The sequence below is a fragment of the Copidosoma floridanum genome, unplaced genomic scaffold (genome assembly GCF_036245765.1).
Source record: "Copidosoma floridanum isolate Cflo_tuat_1 unplaced genomic scaffold, Cflo_Japanese_pri ptg000035l, whole genome shotgun sequence".
Classification (NCBI taxonomy): Eukaryota; Metazoa; Arthropoda; class Insecta; order Hymenoptera; family Encyrtidae; genus Copidosoma; species Copidosoma floridanum.
The window spans coordinates 1,481,810-1,500,584 of NW_028321912.1; the positions used below are offsets into that span (position 1 = coordinate 1,481,810).

The 18,775-nt window shown below is 32.8% G+C and overlaps 1 protein-coding gene across 2 annotated transcripts; it reads right to left on the minus strand.

Moving 5' to 3' along the window:
* LOC106647487 (uncharacterized) lies at positions 1–15,270 on the minus strand. Of its 2 annotated transcripts, none has more exons than XM_089597695.1 (11): positions 15,190–15,270; positions 10,186–10,336; positions 9,560–9,613; positions 9,291–9,475; positions 4,446–4,566; positions 3,835–4,363; positions 3,541–3,746; positions 2,470–2,707; positions 1,106–1,322; positions 871–1,043; positions 1–778 (listed from the first exon to the last, which is right to left on the minus strand). In XM_089597695.1, exons 2-11 carry the CDS (start codon positions 10,317–10,319, stop codon positions 680–682), a joined length of 1,956 nt encoding a protein of 651 aa, XP_089453821.1. In that variant the 5' UTR covers positions 10,320–10,336; positions 15,190–15,270; the 3' UTR covers positions 1–679. The 2 variants fall into 2 exon arrangements, with proteins under 2 accessions (XP_089453821.1, XP_014219389.2); XM_014363903.2 differs by lacking the exon at positions 15,190–15,270 and adding an exon at positions 13,989–14,413.
* Between the last annotated feature and the right edge of the window lie 3,505 nt (positions 15,271–18,775).

Here is an 18,775-nt window from a genome sequence, read left to right on the forward strand (position 1 = left end):
TTTGATAAAAACTTCTCTATTTTCAGAAACGTTCCATCAAGTGGATTAAAATATTGATGTTTTATGATCTTATAACCTTCAAATCCACACTAGTAATCACTCCTTTGTATCTTTAAATGGATAAATATGATATAACATCTATTTTTTAAGTGTAGTGTTTCATTATACTTTTCATGAATTTGACATTTCGTCGCATTTTGCGGCCTCGACAGGAAACAAATAATTTAAAATAGATTTCCGGAAGTACCCTACAATCGTTTTAATATTTAACAATCATAACGCTATACCGTATTAATGTATAACACTATTATATACAAAAAACTGAAGGCTAGCCTCGCATAGTACAAAATAAAAACATTATAAAAATCAGGTTTATTTAAAAAAGATCAAAAAGTAAAATCTCAACAGAGCTATAGACTCATCAGTCTCATCAGACCATAAAATACGTCGAAACATCGAATTCGTGTGAAATGAAAAAAAACAGTGACACTATACAAAAATTAATTTGACTTCACATTCGTCAATATACTGATATTTTGGTTAATCTAACTTTTTTACAGTGAAAAACTTTACAGCATAACTAACTGATATGACTATTTGGTATCAAACATTTGGTTTACCGATCATCATTCGGCATCACATTTATTTTATGAAACCCCATAGTTGAGCACTATAATTTTCAGTCCTTGCAGTAACAATACTTGCGTAGATGAAATAGATGCTTTTCCACGCATCTCGCCTGAGTCCCGTACATGTTGATTCTACTGACATCGGAGATCTATGGTAAAAAAAAAAAAATCGAACACGTTTATTAATTTGAACGAAACATCAGTGAATCGGTAAAATAAATACGATTTTCATCACACACACCTTTGTGGAAAACATATTCTTCTCAACATCGTATGTTATGCTCACTTCAAATAGTCCATTACCCGGTACAGTCTTCAATTTTATCTGGTATAATTCGGTCGTGAGTTTTGTTTTACCATTAAGATCAGGTGCAAAGCCATCGAGATCGCGAGTTTTTTTAAAACTAATTAGTCCTGAAAAGAAAACATTTAGTAAAAGTAATATTAATACAAGGAATTATATACACTCAACGTACCTTTGGTAGGAATGAGTTTGGCAGCCCACAAAACTTCTCCCACTTTTAGTTTCTCGCAAATTTTGCGATAATCTTCTGTGTAAGAATTAAGGAAGTCAACAAAATACTGGGCCGCGTTTTGAGCTATTTCTTGGTTTATTGAAATCTCCTGCCAAGACAGGCAGGCACACCAGTGCGACTCAATGAAAGCATCAGCGCACGTTCGTTCGATTGGAATCTGTTAAATAAACGGTAATATTTAATGGAGAATAATAATACAAATGATTTGACGGCTTTCTCGGTAGGGAAAAAAAGTTTTGGAGCTAAGGACCTGTATTCGCCCTTGCTTTGATCTTAATAAGTAATAACATGCAAAATAAATCGAAAAAACACCTCTCTTCAGCGAAGAGTATCCTTTACCTGAGTCACGTCTAATATTCGATTCAAATGGATAAAAATATTTTTTCGTCAAATTCTCTGGTACAAAAGTTTAGTATTTTTTCTTTTTATGATGTAACCTTTACAAATGTAAATTAATAGATCTAGATTTATAGATATAGATTTAATTGTGAATCCAAATGCATCCTGGGAGTTCTATTTTAAGAACCTACATACAGCTGTGCAAACACGAATGGAAAAATTCGGAACACACCATTTTTAACAACTAGTTTTTACCCAAAGGATTTAATTATTCCATTAGGTGGAAAATTTGTTTGCAATCGAAAAAAAAGACTGCTGAGTTTAAAAAATAAAATGGGGTTACCAATGTTACCACAATTCCTCTATTATTCAAACCTAACATAACATAAGATGTTTTTAATCTAAGAATTTTCACCTACATAAGTCAAGGGACTACAATGTCTATTTGTAGTAAAATTAATGAGGGTTGTACAACTGTTCTAGTAGATCAAACACCGTTTGAATTTAGGTTGCAAGTTTTTTGAGGAGGTACCACAGCAGAAGGAATTAACTAAGCTATCTAAAACTGATGACTCCATATTATAGACATTTGTAACTTGGAAATCAAAGCAAAGTTCGCTACTATAAGTTTGTTTAGTACTTATAATTAAACATATTAAGTTAATATGCATTTGTATTCTTAATTTCATAAACTTGAAGTTAAAAGAATTGTTTGAAGGATTTTTGGGTCAGGATTTACTCGACCAAGGTAAAGGTTAAGTGTACGATACCCTATCTAGACATGTACACATATAGATGAAAATTTACGATATAGTTTTGAACTATTATTCTATAATAAAGAAAAAACAAAATTATAACTTGCTACCTCGTCATTTGATTTGTTATTGAGACTTACTTCGTTTCAGGGTTAGAAAATACTAAAGTATGATATGTACGCCTATAGATTAATAATACATTTGACTCACCTTATTGAACAAACTAATTCCACGATCGTTCAAATCCGCCTCTTTTGGCGCCTCGAAATTCAACATGTGCTTGAAAGTAGCGTGGACGTCAAAAGGCGTTGTCAAGCGTTGGGTGTTAAAAACGAAGTTGGCATATGCTTGGGGGTGGATTTGTTTAAACCATGGAGGAAACGTAAATGAGAAGAAAGGTAGTCTTTCCTCTTGCTTTCCCTGAAGCGTATTCCTTATGTCTGCAAATCTAAATGTCGATGGATTTAAGTAAAATGAATAACAGAGGTAGAGTATGTCTTTGGACAGAACATATAAGGTAGTACGCGATATACTATGCCTATGCCACATTAGCTTTGAGAAAATATAGTATTGCCTGATCATTAAATTTTCTTCGAATTCCTAATTCCCGATTTTAAGTGTTGATGTCACAAAATACATCTCCAAGATGTCTCCAAAAATCTTGAAAGATGTTACCAAAGACGTCTCCAAAGACGTATTCAAAAAGGATTTCACTCTGCGGAAAAAAACTAAAACAAAAAACCACATGGGAAAATCACATAACTTCATGTGGTTTTTTTAATGGTTTATGGTATGATTTTACTCTGTTATTAATAAGAATTTTTGTCTCAGATGACCACATGGTTTTAAAAGCAGGGGTTTCTCAAAAACTATGTGGTGTTTTGAAATACGCATAAATCGCTGAAAATATTATCACGAAATTCCGAGATTAAGTATAATTTTTTTAAGAGTCACTGAACTTTGCCCATCCAAAAAATACAAAAGAAAACCACAGTTTTCAATAAACCACATGGTTTCGGAACCATGAGATGATCTTAGACAAAAAAAAATCATATGAAAATTGAATAAAATCACAACGTAAACCATATGAAAACCACATCATGTGGTTTTTTAAACGTCTCTGAATTTCTTGCGACGTCATCACTTAAAGTGGGATTAAGGTTCCGTAATCATTTTTTTAAATAATCTCAAAGCTTGTATCGAAAATTGATGCATCACGATTGTCGAATCGCCGTTTCAGTGGAAAAAAAGAAAATATAGCCAAATGAAGTTTCAACGCACCTGTGTCCATGATCGCTCATTAAAATCAAAATTGTGTTATTCAAGTGACCAGACTCCTTCATATTTGTCATCCATTGCAAGAGATCGTCATCCGCAACTCCGATGTCGTTGTACGAATCGTGTGACAACTCACCGTGGAATCCGAAGACAAACTTCGGCTTATCCTTGTACTCGTTGAAGACAGTTTTTATGTGATTCAACATCAACTGAAAACAAACGGTAATACATGTGAAAAAAATTGATGTGCGTCTCAGAAAATATTTAGCGGCACAATGTATGATTAATAACACCCACCATATGCCTGGGCGTACCACCCAAACAGTACGGTTTCGAATATTTGAAGTACTGCTCGGCAACCAAGTAATAAGTCCTCATGTAGTGATCGGTGGGTTGCTCCCTGAAGCCGGTTAGCCTGTAAGTGAAGGTGCCGATTTGGGGCACGTCCTCCATGAAACCGGTAACGAATCCATTGGCCTCGTAGTCCTTCCATATCATCGGATAGACGTCGACGTAGTTCGCCTGGGACTTCATGCGTTTGCGCGTCTCTGGTAACTCGAGCTCGATTTTTCCCGTTAATATCGGTATGAGGGCCTGAGGTGTACCATCCCCAACGATGTTGTAACTCTCGAGCACTTGGCTGTTGAGCGTCTGTTTGAGGTAGCGATAGCTGCGTGGCAATTTTCGTATGAAGGTGTTTCGTGACAGGGAATCGAAGCCGAACATGAGTACGTTCAAGCCGAGGGTGGATTTGGGCACCCGCGACCAGGAATACCGCTGACGACCAGCCGGATCGTTTTTCACACCTGCTAGTACGCTGTGCCATCTGCGTGTTGGAGATCACGGGGTAGGACATTTTTTTTTTTTTTTTTTTTCAAGTGATTGTACAGTTTTGTTTGAATACTTACTGTTTTCCTGTTTGCGATTCGCATTTGACCTCGGCGTAATCGCTTTCCCGTAACACGTAGAACGTGTCGGTTTCGACTGTTTTGGTTAGCTCGTAATTAAAATCGTCCTTTCTGAGAATTTCTGCGTTAAAACATTGGTGATGGTTGAAATTTGTTTTTGTTTCATTGATTTTGGAAATATGTATAGTCCAGTCAATCATACGTCGAAACTAATTGATACAAAGAACATTTTTGGTAATTTTGGATGCATTTCGGTTCTAAAAAAAAAGGAGCTCTTGATGTTACAAATTTTTATACCGAGAGTGATTCGAAACTTATTATGTAATCATTGGTGTTTTTTCCTCTTTTGTTCATGAAGTAAAAATTATCGAAACGTTAATTTTAATGTTGAGGCTGTACGTTTCGTTTTCTTACTAATATATAAAGCAAAGTCGCTAAAACCGTTGTAATCGCTAACCGCGAAAACTACTGAACCGATTTTGCTGAAATTTTGCACACTGATTCTTGATACTTCCTAGATGGTTTTAGTATAGTTTTTATCTTAAAAAATTTAATAACAATAGCAATAAATAAGCTCAAAGTTTTGCAAAAATACGCCAGCGTTTCACTTTAGTTCAGTAAGATCCGCTAGGTGGCGTCGACATAAAATCGAAGCTACCTGCAACATAATTAAATAAGTGTGGTTATAATAGGCCGGAGCGTATCGTTAGCTGTATAGATGAGCTTCGGCAGCTCATCAAGCTGTTCAGAGAATGTTGGTGATAGTCCTGCAGCTGGGTATCCCGGTTACGGACGACACTCTTCTCTAAGGGGGAAGGAACCCAAGTGTCCCTTCACCCTGAATCTCGACGAGTGCGATCAAAGAAAAATAAATTAATTCCAACCGATGCCGACTCTGCCAGAATACCAGGATACATATCTAGCCAGAGCACAATCTGCACCAACTCTTCAGAGATGTGTGGCAGTCCCACCATCCCACCTGGTGTAGTTAGAGAATTTGTGGCTACAAATGTAAGCAAGGAAAAACAGCTCTGATGGGCACGGGAAGCCACAACGGCTACCTTCTTGGTAGTCGCGTCCCCAACGCGCTTACCCACATGTTCCCGTCTAAAGATGAGCAATTGAGCAGTTGGTTATCCGGGGAACGACCCGAGACGAGATATTCTTTGGTCAGCGGCGTACCTCCCTCCATCACAGTCTCCGTACATCGAGACTCCCAGGGTAAGAATCAAGCAACCCGTAGCCAGCTCTTCATCATCAGGAATAATAATAAAGAATAGCCTGGAAGTTTCACCACTGGCGCTTTTTAGGGCCATTATAAGTATTTACGTTCCCTACTTAACCATCAATTTCATCGGTTCTTTTTAGGGGCCACCTTAGTGTAAACTACCTTGCCAACAAATACATTTTTATTACCATTTCCGGAAGCGATTCGTCAACTAAAAGACTATATTAACTAAAGACGGGCACTATTAAACCAAGTCAGCTATTCACTGGCAGACGTCACCTGCGGAGTTGTTCTTCGCAGGGCTGGGAAACCCGGTGACCGACGACTCTATATTACCCTCTCGACTCTAAGCATTCAACCAGGAATCACTGATCCTCTCCAAGGTCTGCGCTGGGCAAACCTATAACAGCTATAAAGGAAAAAAAAACTTGAGCCAACGGGACAGCCTCCACTGGACAAGTTTCACTAACCAATCTCCCCATCTAAGATCACCAAAACAACTAAATCTGCAAAATAAAAAAGGTGCTTTAGACACCAACGTCTTTGACGTTATACCGGGAGACGTTGGGAAAGAGCACTACAACTAGCCCCAAAGCTTCGGACTTTGTAATTTTTCTCCCAATCAGTCTGGGTCTTCAACAGTAAGCCAGATAAGATCACCCTGAGGTATCCAGGCAGTCACAATTGCTGTTAACTGCAGTGAAAAAAGAGTTAACTTAAGAAGCTCACCGGTCTTTTTTAGGGCCATCGGACGTCGAACTACCTTGCCAACAAATGTATTAAAATTAACAAAGTTGACTGAAAATAGCCTTTAGGGGTCATAAAAGTCGTAAGCATACCAATAGTCGCAAAAGGGTATATTGGAAAGAAAACCTCAAATGTATCTAATGAATACAATTTGAGGCGTCAAGAAACTGACGCAGAAAATTTATCGAGATTGAAACAGCAGCGTCAAAATCGTCAACTTAAGAGTTTATTACGTGAGAGATCAGCTTTTCATTGTACCCTCACAGCAATCTTTGAAATCTTTAAAGATCCTACTTCAGATTTTTTAATGAGTAGAAAATGTATTTGTGTTTTTGTGGCAATAAAAATGTTGGGTTTAAGGTCCAGGACTTTGTTGCTCTGGTAATAAAATTGTGAGATATGAGAAAAAACAATTTTTTTTTAATATAAATTTTTTGGGGGTTTTAAATCTTAACAGCTTTAAAAAATAGCCCTTTTCGTGAATTACACAGAAGAAACCAAATCAACAACTTCTTATAGCCATCGATTATTTTATTGCATAAAGAACGCATAGTACTTTTCAGCATAACTATTTTTTTGAATTTGTACACCTTATTATTTGACCAAATAAACTATATGGATTCCGAAAAAATATGTTTTTAATAAGAAGATTTTTGTTCTGAGATGTATCGGGAATATGTGTAAAATTTTCTAACTAAAAATGTTTCACATTACGTGTCAACACACTACGGTGTTTTATTTAGTAAGTCTCGGGCGAAGCCGAGACGGGGGGCTGCTAGTATTCGATAATTCTGGATTTGGCCAATCAATAATTTACAATTGCACAATACTGTTGTGTCAAAGTAGTTTAATAGCGCCCACAGTTTTCTCGTTTTACCAAACATATAACAGTTAACCATTTATTTATGTAATAATTATTGGATCAACTGAGTTGTCGCTTGAACGTTGGAGGTACATTTGAATTCAAAATGTTATTAATAACTGGGTTTATTTATAATAATTGAAAACTTTAGCTTTGTTTTATAATTTCTTACTTTAAGTTACTCACTCAGTTATTAATAACATTTTAATAATTATCGTTAATTATCATTTCGTAATATACTATAATATTATAAGTGGCATTACATTACAGAAGTGTCAAGAATGATTGGAAATTTCAAGAAAATGCAAGTTGAGAACACCTTCATAATATCATAACATTTCTTACATTATGTTCGTTTTTTGAAATAATCGAACAATTTTATTTACGAGTATTATAAAATTAGTCGACACTTAAAGACGCCATGTTAAAACATACAAATTTGATTTTTAATAACAAGAAAACGGCAGATCAAGTCTACACAAAATTTTAACTAACTATGCATATGGCAACGTTAACAACTTATTACCATTTTTGATATTCCACAATTCCATACGAAATTATATTGAGAAATATGTTTTTATGTGAAAAACATGTGTAAAATATTTTTTGTAAAAGCAAATTTTTTTTGCTTCTTCATAAAAGAAGCCTTGGAACTATCGAAAAGTTTTAAATTTTGATAACTCATTTGTGTGATTGTGAATGTATTTTTATCATGTTGGATCTCAGAATATAATTAGGCTTGTTTTGTATTATCCATGTAAACAACAAAATTGAGGTTACGTCCCATAAGAGCCGATGTTAATCACATAATTTTCATTTTTATAATTCTTGTAAAAGTGACCTATAAAAAATATTTAAAAAATTCGTACACGTTTAATATATTTTTAATGGTCAACAAAAATCGATGTCATCGTGATTGCTGTATTTCATTACTACTCCGGAACCTCCACAATAGTATTAAAGCAAAATGAATGAAATAATCATTTGCGTTGGGAAACAAAATTTTTTATTAATCGATTTATTTGTATTTAAAAAATATTTTTTAAATCTTTTGGTCAAAATTTTTCGTATGAATAATTTTATAATTTTTAGTAGCATTTTAATGATACTGTTTGTTTTGGAAAAGTTAAAATAGGTTAAGCTATTTAAAATTAAAGAAAAACTTTTATTAAACGTTATTCCTCATGATTGACGAAGGTCGTTATCAATGCTATCACGATAAGCAGCATGAATGAGTTATAATCATTGTGTTTACTTTATATTAAACGCACTTAGCCCGACCCGTCTCATTGTGACTACTTTTATACTCACTTTTAGGTTATTTAATAAGAATTCCACACTACTAATGTAGATAATAATTTCATTCATTTTTTGTCTTTCTAAACCAATACACATACATCCTCTTATCCTTGCAACATTTACGTTAGCACTGATTACACAAATCTTTTTTTAAAGACAACTTATAGTTAAAATGCCGTCATAAAATGATTACGTAATAATTTAAAAACATTTCTTTTAATAAAAATTTATGTGACGCAGTATAATCAAAGTAAAAGATATTCAAAAATTATGTGTAACCTTATTTTGTCTTAACCAATATTAAACGAAGTTTTTTGTCTAGATACTTTTTTAAAGAGATTAAACAAATCTAGTAGAGTCACTCTTGATTATGTTTATTTATTTCATTTTAATTTTTTCTGCAACTGAATGCAATTGATTTTTGAAAAATTCCGCCAAACAATACACTCGACATGTTTCAACCAATCACACAACGAATAAAAATACTTCAGTCACGTGACAATCAATCTTTTAAGATAGAGGATATTTAGCAGTAATGTACGTATAACTATGCTTTGCTTAATATCACTTTTTTTTTAGCTGTGCCGATAAAACATCATTTTTTACAAATCAAATTGTTTAGGCGAATCAAAAAAAATCTATTTAAAGAAAGCTGTTGACTGGATTATTATATCTTAATATTTGGATTTATAGATGTAAGAATACGTACCGTTAAACGCACAGGTGATGGGGCCATACCGATTTTTCGCTTTTATATCGATAAATAGTTTTGAGCCATCAACTTTGACCCAATCGTCGGGCGAGCACTGCAGTGGAGAAACATCGTGGATGAATTTCATTATCTCTGGATTGAAAATTTCCAATTCCGGCATTTTGCACGCCGGTTCGCCATCTCTGTAATAAGTATTTTTGTTTTCTGCTAGCAAATTCCTTTTTTTCGAAGGAGTTTTTTTTAGATTTTATTTTTCTGTTCCTTACCCAACGAACTGTGAATCTTTCTTTGAATTTTTTATCAATTGTGATAGTTGTTGGCTGAAAGCGTAATTACTGTCTTATTAATTTAATGTGCAGGTAGGTAAAGGCTAAAATATAAATAATATCGTGTAATTAAATTAAATAGATAACGATTAGTCTTGAGTACTATTTGAAAACAAAATTTTTAAGTTATTGCCTTTAAAATTATAACCATAAGAAGATAATCATGAATAATAAATACATTTTTGTAGTTTGATGGAAGTATAAATCATAGTACATTTTATTAAAAATATCAAAAAAAGTTTAGTCTTAGTGTAGAGCTTAATTTTATTACAATACAAATTTTATAATAAAAGCACGAAAGTTTTGGTATTATAATTATTTCCATTTTATTTTTAACAATGTTACCATTAACCATTTATCAATTTCGTATACATCTACAATTAGCATGTATAAACAATTGTGAATTAAAATTTATTTATAAAACCTTAAGATTTATAATTAAATCAATTCCGATACTTCTATCGTAATTGATTGCTATACCGATAAATTTTACTTTCAAAAATTATTTATTTAAATACAAATACATAATTGTATCGATAACAATACATGGGTGGAAGTGTACTTACAGTTTTTCCTCGTTAGAATCTTCAGCATTGTTAAAGCCTATTTCGAATTTGTAAAGTTGAATCGCACAAAATATTATGATAAACAAGCTGGCCGCAAGCACCAGACGTTTGAAGTAACATAACGCTATCCGCATTTTTATTTATCGGGTCTCTGTAGAACATAAACATCAGCGTGTAAAAGTAATGAATAAGCGAAAGAATGTAAATGGTTTTACTTGGCTACAAAAAAACTAAAAGTGATATGAATTTTGACTCACAGATTCGAAATAAAATTTTAAAAAATAAATAAAAAATACAGGTTTCTATTATAATACGGTATAACCATTTTTTTTTCGTAGTAAAATGATAATCAGAATGAGACCAGCAAAATAACATAATTTACAAAGCGAAAACCAGTGACCACGTCGTATGACGTGAGTATTACAAACTAAAATATGAGACACAATTATTACAAGCTACTACATAATGAATTTTGATCTTCCGTTTTTTATATCAAACTATGTTAAGGGAGTATTCCCGTCAAGGACTGAAGTCACGACGGTAAGATTGTAAATGTTCACGTGAGCTTGATGAGGTTCACAAAAAATATCTCGTTTTTATCCCCCATTTTAATAAAAAATATTTTTTTGAGGCACACCCTTGAAATCGGGCTCATTTTACTCATTATATTCTGTACAAAGAGAAAAAAAATTTTAACACGGGTTTCAGCTGTTTCAGTTCCTTTTTTTTGCGATTTACGTGTTAAAATTATATCTACATGTGTGTTATCTATAGATAAATAATCTTAACATGTAAGTAGCGGAATATTTTTTTGTGGATGTATGATGTATATATATGAGTCCGAAGTACAGTCATTCATTATCGATCTCAGAATCTGTGAATGATCATTTCAAAGTCAGATAATAAATCCTATGTTTTTTTACACTTGCAAAAAATCAGTGCGGATGTTAACGACAAGAATTCGAGATCTGTGGGTTGTCGTGATGAGAGCGACGAAATGTTTTCAATTATATTTAGAAGCTATAAAGTATATTCAAAATTCATCTGAAGCGTATAACCATGCAATAATTAATTTGAATTTGAAACTTCATCGATATCTTGACGTTAATACGTATACTTAGAGGGGATACTCCCTTAAACGTTGCAGTGAAATAAGCACCGAGCATTGACGCAGCCAAGTTTGTCAAGTTACTGTTTGATAACTGATACGATATCGTTAAAAATGGTCATTTACAGCCGTCTCTAGTGCATACAAATTTTTGTACACAAAACATGCACAAGCTAATGAAAACTAGTATGACTAATGTTAGGGACATTCGATAATTATTTTATTTTTTTATTTCATCATAACTTTAATCGTATCAAGTTTTTGACTAAACATTTTTTTAAGTACAAACAAATCAAGTGGTATTACTCTTGATTGTATCTGTATGGTAAACATATTCCATTTTAATGTTTTCCGCAATTTAATGCATTTGATTTTTGAAAAATCCCGCCAAAGAATATACTCGACCTCTTTCAACCAATCACACAACGAATAAAAAGGCTTCAGTCACGTGAAAATCAATCCTTTAAGACAGAAAATAGAATTTTACTATTTATCTCTACCTCAATCGCTTACAGTTTTAATCGGTCATCAAATTTTTTGACGACTTGAAGAGAATATTAAATATTTTTTTTTTTTTTTTTACGATGTAACTCATAACTATACTCCAGTAGGTCGTATGGAGGACTAAAAGATAATGAAAATAAAGCTTTGATATTGTTTTAGTCATTAAAAAAAATGACCAACCAAAACTGGGAACAAGTAGTTTGAAGTAGAAAAAAAATTTCGAAAACAGGTGAATTTTCATGAATTTACGTTTTTTTCCCATTTTTTCTACTTTAATCGCTTAGATCTCAGTCAGTCATGAAATTTTTAACGACTCAAGGAGAATAATAAAGCTTATCTTAAAAGCTTCAATTTTCTTTTTTTTTTTTAAACTCTATTACGGCCTCCTTGAGTATAGTTATAAATCAGAAATGTAAAAATAGTTTCAACACAATAATGTCTGATTTTTTTACTGCTTTACTTATTACTATCCCCAAGAAAGTCGTACAGAGTCTTTAAAAAAAATAATAATAAAGCTTTGAGATAAGCTTTAATTTTCTTTTCAAATAATTGGGTGATATCATCAGCGTTAAAAACTACAAATAAAATGAGCTTAAAAGTTGAAAAACTCAATAAAATTCGTGAAATTGTTTCTTTGAGACTTTTGAAACGTAAAAATTAAAGCTTTTTTCATGCGCTTTATTTTCCTTCTTCAAGCAACTCTTTCCAAAATTTTGCGACAGAGGTATGATAGAAAAATTCAACGTGAAATTTTGTTTAAAGTTATAGTTAAGCTTGTTATTTTTCTTACACCTATTGTATAGGTTTTACCCGTCAATCAATTCTTACGTGTGTACACTGGCCGGTTGGATTATCACGACTCCCATAACAATCGAGTTCTAAATATACGCCAATAGAGAACTGGCTTGTTTTTTTAACATATTAATTTTACTATAGTTAATGGTGTACTGAATATGCGTGTAGGACAGTTTTTTTTTGTTTTTACATGGCATAATAAATTTTTAATAGTTGGAATTTCAACTCGTATTCAAACCGATATCACGTGATATGACGTCAGATGTTCCGAATTTTTTAGTTGTGCAAAAATTAGACAATCATATTTGTTTAACCCCACAACTTATTATATGGTAACATACAGTATTTGTTGATATTAAATACAACCTCATGACATGTTTAAATAACTTTTGATAGATTTCCCCACGTTGCTTGAAAAATTCTGGTCATATGCAATCAAATATTTTTTAGTAATAAGCTCAGTCCCTCTCATTTGCTACCATAGTATGTTACATATTACGCATAAAGCTCATTCCAATATAGGGAAACGACGTATTTGGACAAAGTTTTACGTCATGCAACCGTAAGGCAATAAACCTCTAAACATACAGAAGTTTGTTTACACCATAACCACGTGATATTGATTTGACAGCTTAATTAAAACGCTCAGGCAATAAGTATTATATTCCTTAATCTACTTCTTAATGACTAATGATTTTATATTGCATGGAAAATGGAATACTGTCTCATACTTGCATACTTGTTTCAGGGATTCGAGATATTCATTTACCGTACAGTGTACAATAGACTATTAATTCGTTATGCGTCAAATTCAAACATCAAATTCGTAGATTTTATGCAATCTACTGTACACTTTCCATACACTTATGATTGTAACTACGACAGTTTCAAGAGTATAGAAAAGTGCCCGCAGTAAAAAAAATTTTTTGTTACATTACAAAAACATGCGAGTCAAAGTGGAAAGGAGTTGAAAAACTTTGGAGATTGGTAAGTAAGTACACATCAACGCGAGCAAACGAACTGTGTATATATATAAATCCGCGTTGCTATACCAACAAATCCAACCATACACGAGCAGAGAAAATCATATCACGTTTACAATGTTCGTTAAATTATTCAATAACAGACATTTCTAACCGAATGTTAAAAATACCATAAGAGCAAGACCCATGCCGCATTGACTGTTTAACAATATTTTCTCGAACAATTGATGTTATGAATTAAAAAACAAAAACAAAAGAAAAAATTCGAACAATTTCATGAAAGACCAGCAACGCTTCAACTAAAAATCAATGCTACGCATATTCGCCAGTTAAAAAGTAGGGAAAAGCTAACGCACGAGCGTGTGTTTTATATTTTGACAGCAGAATAAATTAAACAGAATGCACAAACTCACCAGCATCCTGTCTGACACAGTATACGACAGTGGAATAATTGTAAATCACATTCTCCGCTGCGTAGCACGCAACTTTGCCGCTGTATGATTAATCGACGATAAAACGACTCATGTGATCACGTTCGTGTCATACCTATATACCACCTTTAATAAATTATTTTGTCAATACACATATATTGTGGCTGGTGGTGGGTACCGCATTTAACACCGAAAACAATGTTTTACCCGAGTATATCCCGATTTTACACATCCAATTTCTTTCAACAATCCCATCAGCTTCTTAAAAACAAGGCGTCAGTAAAAACAACACTAATTTTCATTAAACACAATACACCATAACAGAAATCATTTGCCTCCATTCGGAGGAATTGGAGGTTAAATAAGAGGGGAGAGACCCCATGCGTTTCCTTACTCCATCTACAGAGCCGTCGTGTATACAGTTTGAAACACATTGGAGGGCTTGCACTTGCAAGTATATAGTATTCACAGAAATATCACAATCATGCAGTGGCGCCAGCCACCGACCTAAGCTCAAAACAAGTTGCGCGTCCGTTATGAATACCTGAACAAAACAATTCTCACGTTCGACGTTTTACTCACTGTTTTCTCAAAATTTAACGTGTTGACCCTATCTTTTTTTTTTAAAGTAATGGATTCTTTATAATTAAAAGTATATGTACCAATTCGACTTCTGGGCCCACAGCTTTTTATTGCAGTACAATAGTCAATATAATTTCGGGTTTCATAAGGTTTTACGTGTTAAAATTACGAATTTTCACAAGCGATTTTCTCGAAAATGAATATGTTGACCCTTCTGTTTCATCAAAAAATCTGGGTTACTTGGTTTACGTAATCTCTGAATTTCAGAGCTATCCAGCATTTTATTCAAAATCGCCCAAGACTCCTTAACTTTGAACTTTAACCTTCGGGTTGATATGCTATTAACGTAAGTATAATACCATTTTCTAAATCTTTATCTACTGATCCTGGAAAATTATTTTGTCCGAAAGTGCGCACACTTGCTCCAAATGACTTTAAATCAAGTTTAATCATATAATATAAAGTATAAGAATAAAAAGAAGAAACTAACTCAGTTAAAATTTGCATACACCATACTCTATGTGTATTTGTTGCATTAAAGGCCATTATAACATTTCGTAATACTGAAACAGATTTTAAATTTTTTTAAATAAAAACTTACTATTCTACGTTTAGATGTTCAATCTTCACATCGAAAACAATCGTTGTCGTGTCTAAGTACTGGTCGTACGGGATTTTTTAAATTGTACAGATACTACTTAGTTCTTCGATGACTTGATAAATATTTTGGTTTACTGATACAGAAATTTGTAAAAATATACATGCATACACTATACAGAAGTGAACTATATTGTATATTATTACAATTTGAAATTTACAATATTCTGAAATTTTACTTCTTGCGGACGAGTGGAAAACGTTGACGTGTACAACTTAGCGTTCAAAAAGCTACTGATATCACAATAGATGAGGTGATTTCTACATCTATAGCCTACGACGAGCGATAGGAATGTTTATTGTATAATAATGACTTTCAACTGTACATGTAGTCAGATAATTCCGAAATGGTATCTCTTTGTTAAGTTGGTCTGAAAAATCATGCATCGTGTTATGAAAAAAAAAAAAAAAAAAATTTTAAAATAAAGGTATAATTTGGTTATGTTAATAGTATTTTTTTAAATCCAGACATTACAAATAAAGGCAAAAAATAAAATCTCAAGCTTCTGAGATATTCTAAATCTATATTTTTAAAAAATTGTTTGTATATAATCTAATAGTTACCTCCGATAGTAGTATAATGCAATAATAATTATAATATTTGTAACAATAGGAGACTATCGTGATGATTTTTTGAAATAAATCAGCTGTTTTAATTTTTTCAGTTTATAAATAAAATATGTATCGTATATGATAAATAACTGCAAGATAATTTAATTCCAAAAAACTTAATTAATATTCATTAGAAACAAAACAAAAAAAACTTAACTTCCTGATAAGGAGGTTCCTGATATGATTCCTGGTTGAGGTGCTTTTTTGTTTCTGTCAGTATTTTTAGTTGACTGCATGAATTTATTAGGTGCAAATATGAAAAAATTTCGCAAAAATCCGATATTTATAACATATTTAGATTCAATCATGTACGAAGACTACGTACTGTATGTTAAATTTTGTACGTATGCCAATAAACTCATGTTTATAGATGATGGAAAGAATAGTTATTTCATCAAAAATTTGAATATTAATACTTTGAAAACATACATGATATTGACAAAATTTTCTTGAAAGGACTGAAATTCCTTCATACGAAGAAGGGACATGGGAATAATGTTTTTGTGTTGCGAGAATAAGAATAAGACTCTTCACCCAAGATTTAAAATTCGGAAAAATATTATAGTACAATTCAAAAATTATTTTATTTAAAGCAAAAGTTTACAAGAATATTTATAACAATAAAAGTAAAAAATGTGATCCACTATTAACATTAGCTGTTGATGTATGTACACGAAGAGCTAAAAGGGTTAGGAGGATTTAAAAATGAAATAAACGCGCAGCGCGTCGCAAACAGCACATGAGCACAGCTCAATCCGCGGACGATACGGTAGAGCACCGGTGCTCTCTTCCTAGTAGTATATATAGGCTAGAAGTCCTATCAATGTTAGGAAAGTTGCTGTAAGGAAGAAAAAAAATTCAAATCCTAGTTTTCCAGCATCATACCAAATTGAGCTATTTTGTAACAGCTAAAAATTTCAAGCGAGGCCCCCAAAAATAAATGGCAAAAATGGCCAAAACAGGTTTTTTGCGTCTAGAAGAAAACTGAAGAATCGTACGAAAAAAAATGTGCAATTTCAAGATGAAGAAAATGAGCTGCGTTGGGCCTAAAGTGGCTAAGCCGCTTCATTGCAAATTGCAAAAAGCTGTCATTATTGGCCATTTCTTTCAAAATTATTAACTCGCGTTGTGATTAATATTAAGAGCTGAAAATTGGACATAAAAAAAGGTATTTCTATCCTTAATATACCCACTAAATTTCAGCATGATCAGACATAAACTTTTCGCAAGCCACTGAGAAAACAAAAAAAAGGTCCTCTCAAAAAATGGCCCTGAAAAAGATAATAGTTAACATACGGCTATTTCTCAAACACGATTCATTTCAGCTGTATTTACTCTACATCGTACTATAATGACGCTAATCTTGACCAAGTATAAGTATCTTAAAAATTATTTGCAACACAAACATTTCTACACTCTTGTGCAAATGATTATTTGACAATCAATTTTTGAAATACTCGTATTCGGTTAAAATAAACATCATTATAGTGTGATGTAGAGTGATTCCGCATAAAAATATCTTTTAACAAAACTAAAAGGTTAGATAAGTTTGATGTGTTTAGTTAATATTTTGTAAGTAATGTCTGAAGCCTTTATACACTGGCAATGAATAGTATTCTTCTTAATGAATCGGTAGCCTTAAAAAGTTCTGAAATCAAAATGTAAAAACGGTCATTTTTTTTGGCGCAACACACATTTTGTATGACACTCGTAGCATAATACTGTCTAGTACTCGATAAGCCTTAGATTGAATGAGTTAAAATAATTTCCTAAAATTTTCTTATACTTTCGACATAGCAAGGCATTAATGTATTTGATGTGAGGTTTGCAAAGTACCAGTCAATAGTCAGTATTAATTAGATTGATTTTGTTAAAGTACGAATACTAGACATAATTATACTACGCAGTTAGCGTGCTTTTTCAAACTTACCTCGTCGCGCTTCCGCGCAACTTGATACAGCCGAAGTGAATCGCATTAAAAAATTAGCCGTACGTTGGCTTGCAACTTTTAATGGCCAATGTTTCGAAAAACCCTTATTTTAGCTGAAACGTAATCACGCAATGAAGTTAATAAATCAATCAATAAATTTCCATATTATTTATTATACTGAAAAAAAAGATAAAAAAATTTAAGAAATATTCACTTCTTGTAATTATTATCGAGTACGATTTATGTAATTATATAACTACACGTATACCCCACGGTGTCCTCAAATATTGTTGACTGCTCATACATTTATTGCCTATATCCAAACAGCCCCATACGTAAGTATACATGAGATAAGAATGACAAGTGCATAGAGAAGGTGCACATGAGAAAGATACAAGAAAGGGGAGCTAGAACGTGCGAATGAAGAATTTCTCCATCCTTTTGTCACCTTGTCGTCGCCGTGCTTATCCGGTCGATCGAGGCCGTTATTCTGACCGAGTGAGCTAGATCCAACACCACTGGGTATGATAAGGCTTTTGTGTTTTAATTAAAAATCTTTGTTTTTTGTTTTCTTGTTTTATTTGCGTATAGGTACGTGATTGGACGATATTGTGATGTGTACGCTATACATTTTTTTTATTTCCTTTGGTGGCTTATAAACCCATGGGGGTATGGTAGTACAGGAACATAATATAGCCAAAATTAGGACCAATATTCAAAAAGTAATATGAATTTAATTTTCAACTAATTTTAAAAAACAACAATAATTACAAACAAAGGTGTGTTTATTGAACGTTGTTTTTTTTTCTGAGGCAGCCTGTGTACACAAGCTGTAAAACGTGATTTTTGGTAATTGTAGTTTTTATAATTATTCATCACGATTAAGGTTGCAACTTGAATTGTTGACCCTATAAAAAGTATTATACTTCCAAACGAAAAATTGGTGTCTAAAATCTTCTGTTTTTTCATGCTGTGCTAATCGGATACT